At 60.4% G+C, this 6,608-nt stretch overlaps 1 protein-coding gene across 1 annotated transcript; it reads left to right on the forward strand.

Annotated features, from left to right (window-relative positions):
• The first annotated feature begins 3,232 nt into the window (after positions 1–3,232).
• On the forward strand, positions 3,233–6,333 carry LOC140911999 (C-C motif chemokine 5-like). The gene is made up of 4 exons (XM_073346152.1): positions 3,233–3,422; positions 4,524–4,644; positions 4,817–4,991; positions 5,519–6,333. The coding sequence occupies exons 1-3, from the start codon at positions 3,365–3,367 to the stop codon at positions 4,986–4,988; spliced, it is 351 nt and encodes a 116-aa protein (XP_073202253.1). The 5' UTR covers positions 3,233–3,364; the 3' UTR covers positions 4,989–4,991; positions 5,519–6,333.
• Positions 6,334–6,608: the final 275 nt, after the last annotated feature.

Below are 6,608 nucleotides of genomic sequence, written 5' to 3' on the forward strand. Positions count from 1 at the left end.
CCAGGACTGGAATAGTGGGGGTGGGGTGGGGAGAAGTTGGGACTGAAGGGCACCAGCCGAGCTGGGGGGCGGGAGGCGGGGAGTGCGATATAGGGCTCGGTGGGTGGATGTATGGATGGACAGATGGCTGGGCACATAGGTGGATGGCTGGGCAGACGGACGGATGGATGGGCAGACGGATGGATGGGCAGACAGGTGCGTGGCTGGGCGGATGGACGGACGGCTGGACGGACGGATGGATGGATGGGCAGACAGGTGCGTGGCTGGGTGGATGAACGGACGGCTGGACGGATGGATGGATGGCTGGACGGACGGATGGATGGGCAGACAGGGTGGGTGGCTGGGTGGACGGATGGATGGGCGGACAGGTGGGTGGCTGGGCAGATGGACGGACGGCTGGGCGGATGGACGGACGGCTGGACGGACGGATGGATGGGTGGACAGGTGCGTGGCTGGGTGGATGAATGGACGGATGGATGGATGGGCGGACAGGTGGATGGAAGGGCAGACAGGTGGGTGGCTGGGCGGACGGAAGGACAGCTGGGCGGACAGACGGACAGCAGGATGCCCTTCTCAGGTCCCCCAGCGAGGCTCTGCTCCAGCCCCAATTCCCCCGGGCAGGGGGCGCAGCCCCTAGGCAGGGGGAAATCCCGCATGGAGGTTTGCTCCCTCCAGTGCCGGGGGATGGTGCGTCGCTGGCTCCCCTACCCTGAGCGACTCTAGGCACAGCTGGCAATGGACGCCCGAGTCCTCAGACCCCCCTGCAGGAGGACGGTTCTCCTGGCACCTCGGCGGCTCTGGGCGAGCTGCGCGGCCTTGGACTTGTTCCAAGTGCACTAACCGGGGCCGCAGGCAGCTGGGCCCTGGAGCCCGGCCTGCTCAGACAAGAGGGCGGGGGGCTCTGGGTGTCTGCGTGGTCAATGATTTGCCAGGCCTGGGCAGCTCGAGGGGCTGCATGCCAAGAGAGCCTGGGCACGAGCCTTGGGCCCAGAAGGTTCTGCAAGAGTGATGAGAGCCGGGCTGGGGGATCCCGCTGGGCCGGGCTGGGGGGCAGGAACCGCCCCAGGGGGAGAACGTGAATGCGGGGGCTAAGCTCTGGGGACTGAGGCGGCCCAGAGGAGAGTCAAGCTGGCAGCTCAGGGGGCAGCGACGAAGCCGGGCATGGGGGGACCCCGGGGGTGGGGGTCCAGTGACAAACCCAGAATATATCCCAGTCCCAACAGCAGAGGCTGGGGTCACCAATCCAAGTGGCAGAGCAGCTGGCGAAGGTGGCGGGAGCTGGATGCCCTTTGGGGCTCTGCCCACAGCCGGAGCAGGGTAGAATGGGCACCGCACGGGGGGAGCTGTGCACAGGACAGGCTGTGGGGGGCACGACGGGATCCCAGTGCTAGTGAGGGGGGGCTGCTGGAGAGACCCGAGTTCACGACCAGCCTGGATAAGGCCCCAGGTGTACGGATGCTTCTCTGAACCCCGAGCCTCTTGGGCCTGCCGAGGGGGGCTGGGAAACTCTGGGAACAGACTTTCTCCCAGCGACTCTGGCTCTTGGTCAGACAGACCCCGGCTAGCAGCCTGTCTCGCTGAAACTTGGCTCCGGACCTGGCCATGGAGCGTTGTATCTGAACCGCTGGAGAGCGCTCGTGTTAGGGGGCTTATTCCTTCACCCACTTACTTCCCTGGTCCTTCTCGCATGAACAGAGAGCAACAATACCCGAAGTCCAAATGTGCAAACAATTCGATGTTTATTGGGGTGAACTTCCAGCAAGCATGATTCCAGTTTCCTTCCTTAGTATCCTCCTTCCCAGCTCTGACACCACAGAGCCTTACACCTGTGTCCCTGTTCCCATTCCTGCCCTTAGCCAAACATGATTCTAACTGCCTTACTCCCATTCCCTGTTCCCATTTCCCCCTTTAGCAAAACATGATTCCAATTTTCTTACCCCCATTCCCTGTTCCCATCTCCCACACCCACATGCCCACCCCCACCCACACCCCGTCACTTCCTCATTGACTACAGATTATATAGTAAAACTTGAGTTCTGCTTAGCTATACCTTAACCAATCATTTTCCTGAAATTTAACCAACCAATCCTCACATATTGTAACATGATTATGTAACCAATTATATCCCACCACCCAGCAAAATTCACACCCAGCAAAATTAATTATACAGCAGACAGGAACAATCACAGAACCAGACAGAGATTATACAGACAAACAATAGCAAAGTGGGAACTATAATGACAAAACAATACAGAAGTGAGGATTTCACATCCCAGCTATTGATAAGTGAGTTCTTGCCAGACAGGATGCTATCAAACTAAGTTTCCTTTTACATTTTCTAGGCACTTCCCTTTCTCTGGAGGTGATAGGCATTATCAGGACAGGAGTGTATCCTAACAGCCCAATAGCACCTTATTTCAGTGTGACTAGTTTGGGATGTGAGGAGGTGACCGGTCGCTTCCCAGCTTATGGCTGCCTCTGCTGCTTAGCCAAAGGCCTTAGCCTAAGCACAGGGCCTCAGACTGTCACAGTAAGAGAAGGCCCTTACACCGGCAGACAGTGATTTTGATTCTTTCTTTTATACCTCTAGAACTAGCCAAGTGATAAGAATACACCTAAATTCTTAGAGTATAGGCCTTTACAGACAGGCCTGAATATCTATATCCTAACCGCTCAGGCCAGGGTCGAGGCACAAACTGTAACCGGCATGTTTCCCTACCAGCCGTTGTCACTGCCATGCCCAGGCCTGACTGTCTGGGGCCTCCTGGCACAAGGCAGGGGATTGGGGGGGCCTTGACTCTAATGTCTCCACACCAATTTTCCCTGTCCTGGATTTTATCTCGGGAATCGCAGACAAGCCCAGAGCCTGCCCTGGTAACACTGGGATGCTGTGCGTTCGGACGGGGCGGCTGGGCTGGAGCCAGAACCGGCAGGCGCTGGGCTCAGCAGCTCCCATCGGGAACACGAGAGCTACGCTGGATTTGGAAGAGCCGGGGACTCTTTGCTGTGGGGCTGATACGCCCTCCCCTGCCCCCTCGCCACTGCCCCCGGCTGTATGCCTGGCCTGGTGCCAGCCATGAACTTGCCAGAACACATCTGCAAAGGGAAACTGCTCCTGCCAGGAACCTTCCCCACCTCCCTGTCAGCTGTGCATACTGGAGCTGAACGCGTCCCGGGCCGGAGGAGGGACGGGATGGGAGTGGGCCGCCAGCCAGGCTCTTGAAGGGAATGAAAGTGAAAGCTGGCTGCTGCAGAGGATAAATACAGGCAGCAGGGGAAGGGGACGAAGCATCTCAGCTCTGCCTGCTCCTGAGCCACAGAACGCCTCTGCCTGCCTGGTCGCCCTGCCCCATCGCCGGCCAGAATGACCCTCCGCTTCCTGCTGCTGCTGGCAGCTGCCCTGTGCATCTGCAAGGCCCAAGGTAGTGCATGGTCCCAGCGGGTCCCCGACCGCCGGGGCGGCTGGGAGGGTGCTCTGGGGACGGGAATGGGTCAGCAGCAATGGGGTGCGCCTCGGAGCAGCTGGACACGGGGGGTAGGCCAATCCGCTAGCCCTTTTGCAGCTGGGGCTTTGTTCCAGCCGCTGAGCTGCTCGGGCGGGGCGGGAAGGGCGAGGAGAGAGCTGGCATGCCTGGCAGTCAGCTGGTGGCCTCAGCCTGGCCGGTCCAGCAGCCACGCCTGGTGATAGAGCAGGGAGCTCATCCCCTGGGGACCTGGGCTCTAGCCCGGCTGCTCCTGCCCCTGGAAAGGGGGCTGTATGTGTAACCCAGGCCTGCTTGTCCCCCCTTATCCTCACTAGTGGCGGCTAGTGCTTGATGAGCCAGCTGCAGCCTTGGCTAAAGGACATGTCTCTTTTAGCTCATGCATTGAGCTCCTGAGGTCCCAGGTTTGATCCCGGCTGACGCCGACGCAGGTCTGTTGGTGTGAGGCGAGCGCTTGCCTATCTCGGGTCCGTGCTTTGTGATCCCCCTGTGAAAAGTGCTGGTCTTGGCACGTTCCCTGCTCCCCCAATGCTCAGCGGTGGGGAGGAGGCTGCTGGGTTAAATCCTGGAGCGGGGGCCCTGCCTGCTCGGACGTCTGCCCACTAGCCCTGCCAGCTGATCGCCCCAGCTTGGGGAGAGCTTTATCAGCTGCTCACAGGCTGCGGAGTGGAGATCACCTTTCTGCAGAGAGAAAGCAACTGCCTGGCTTTATTCTGATTGGCTAGAAACTGGATTGATTCAGGTGACCTAGTCAGCAGCTTAACGTGGCTGGGGGGGGGCCCAATAGCATGGCCGCTAGGAGCTGCAGGTCGGGAGTGAGGGGTACTGGCAGAGCGGTGTATGAGAAACTCCCTCTCTGCAGCACCTGGGGCCGGCAAGCCCCATGCATATGGCAATGCCCCGCGTGCCCACTGGCGCTCAGTAAGGGGCTTGGGGCTGGGGAAGCTGCCTCGGGTTTGCATACAGCTCTCCAGAGGCATCACACCAGAAATGCACCCTCTGCCCGTGTCTCACTCGTGCCCTTGTCCGCTTGCCCACCAGGGAGCGAGAACCAGGCGTCCGACTGCTGTCTGAGCCACAAGAATCGTCCCATCCCGCACCATCTCGTCTCTGCCTACAGAATCCAGAGTCCCGAGACAGGCTGCCGGCTCTCAGCTATTGTGTAAGTACCTGAGCCAGTGTCCGGTGGGCGCCCGGGGGAGCTCTGCGGGGCACCTCCAGGGATGGAGACTCGGTCATCCTGCCCTTCCCCATGGCTCAGGGTTATGTCAGGATGGGGGGAAGTGGGGTTCTGGCTGTTCCGTCCCCCCATAGCAACTTCTGTCCTAACTCAGGTTCATCACCAAGAAGAACAGGAACCTCTGTGCCCCGCCCAATGCTCGCTGGACTCTTGACCTGATGGAGAAACTGAACGGGAAAAAAGGACAAACCACAGCAGGCCGTGCTGGGAAACAGTCCCGCTCGAAGGCAGCCAAGCCCCGGAAGCAGAGGAAGCCCCAGCACTAAGAGGTGGGGACGGCAGAGCCCCGGGGGGTGCCGGGCGCGGGGAGGGACGGGCCACCGCTGCTCCCTGGGCCAGATCCTCAGCTGGTGGAAATCAATCCAGCCCCGTGGGCAGCCGGGCGGCTCTGCCGAGGCTCTGCCCTGCCACGCGGGGGCGCTGCGGGCCGTGGCGGATAGCGAGTGGGAGTGGTGGGGGAGCAGCAGTTGAGCACAGTGAGAAGTGAAATGTCCTGGGCTGGGGATGGAAGGCGCCTGCCGGACCGAGCCCGTCTCTGCCTGTCAGGGCCTTGCCGGCCGTGGTGGCGGAGCAGTGACTGGCCGCCCTGGCGATGGCACAGGGCGACCCGTCACTAACGGCGCGTGGTGACTCCCCAACGACGCTGCCTGGGGCTGGGGGTGTCTCCTCACTCGTGGCTGCTGCTTGGGAGCCACTAGAAAGGGGGGTGCTTTAGGAAATAGGGGAGGGGCACGGAGCTCCCCACCCTCGTGCGAAACCCTCCCCTGCTCTCTCTAACGGCTCTCTCCCCTCCCAGGGCACCTGCCGTCCCCGTCCCGGAGCCTGCCTGGCTGCTCAGTTGACCTCGGCAGAGCCCCCTGGGCTGCAAGCAAAGGAGACCGGGCTGATTCCTGACCTGGGAGCAGAGGGCTTGGCTTGGGGCGGTGTGTGATTCTCTTCTAAAATTTCCTCTGGACCTGCTGCACCTCCCGCTAAGCATCCGTGACCTGCGTCAGCCACGACTCCCTCCCGCGGCTCCCGGCCAGGCTCACATCTACTGCTTAACACCCCCCGACCTTTGCATTAAAAGCCAGGAATTAGCGAGTCTGCTGTCACTGAACAAGCCTTTCCTCAGGGCCAGCTCCAGTGAGGTCAAAGGGAGCACGTGTCCTGACCTCCCTGGGCTGTTCGTCAGCACCTAGGGAAACCTGTAACCCCCAAAGCCACTATCCCTGCTGCCCCTACCCTGCCTCCCCTGCTGTGGGCAGGGCCAGTACCTCTCCCAGGCGGAGAGATGTTTGCCCACAGAGCCTCCGACAAGGACTTTGGTTAATTAAGTTCTATGTAGCTATACGGTTGTAATAAAAAGACACACAGGGCTTAGTAATACCAGCAAAGACTGCAGGCGGCTGGACTAGCAAGTCCTTATTGCTTCTATCGAGTGCGCTTATCTCGTTTGATTGCTTTATTAAGTGGCTCTTTCAGACTGTATTAAGAAACTGTGACGTCCTAGCTACTGCAGGGCATGCCAGGCAGGAGCTCTGCATTGCCCGACGCGCTGTGCCCTCGCCTCGCCGGGAACGCACAGCCCGTCGGGAGACAGAATTCAAGGCAATAAAAATGATTTTAAAATCCCCAGAAGCAAAGGAGTGCTGGTGTGGTTGGTGTGGTGAGCGTCACGCGGGGGGGCTACCTGTGCCCGGGACAGACTGCGCTGAGAAATACGCCCGTTGTTGGGCTAGAGGCAGGGGTCCCTGGGCGAGGCTGGTGGGTCTCGCCCCATGCGTGGGGGTCTAACGGGTTTGGGGTTAGGGAGGAATGTTCCCCCAGGTCAGATTGGCAGGACCCCTGGGGGGGGTTTCACCGCCCTCAGCAGCATGGGGCACGGGTGACTTGCAGGTCTGAAC

This window comes from Lepidochelys kempii, chromosome 5 (assembly GCF_965140265.1).
Source record: "Lepidochelys kempii isolate rLepKem1 chromosome 5, rLepKem1.hap2, whole genome shotgun sequence".
Lineage (NCBI taxonomy): Eukaryota > Metazoa > Chordata > Testudines > Cheloniidae > Lepidochelys > Lepidochelys kempii.

Coding starts and splice junctions, on each gene's coding strand:
- LOC140911999 (XM_073346152.1), top strand. CDS start 3,365: ATGACCCTCCGCTTCCTGCTGCTGCTGGCAGCTGCCCTGTGCATCTGC. Junction 3,423..4,523: donor GTGCATCTGCAAGGCCCAAG/GTAGTGCATGGT, acceptor CTTGCCCACCAG/GGAGCGAGAACCAGGCGTCC. Junction 4,645..4,816: donor TGCCGGCTCTCAGCTATTGT/GTAAGTACCTGA, acceptor GTCCTAACTCAG/GTTCATCACCAAGAAGAACA.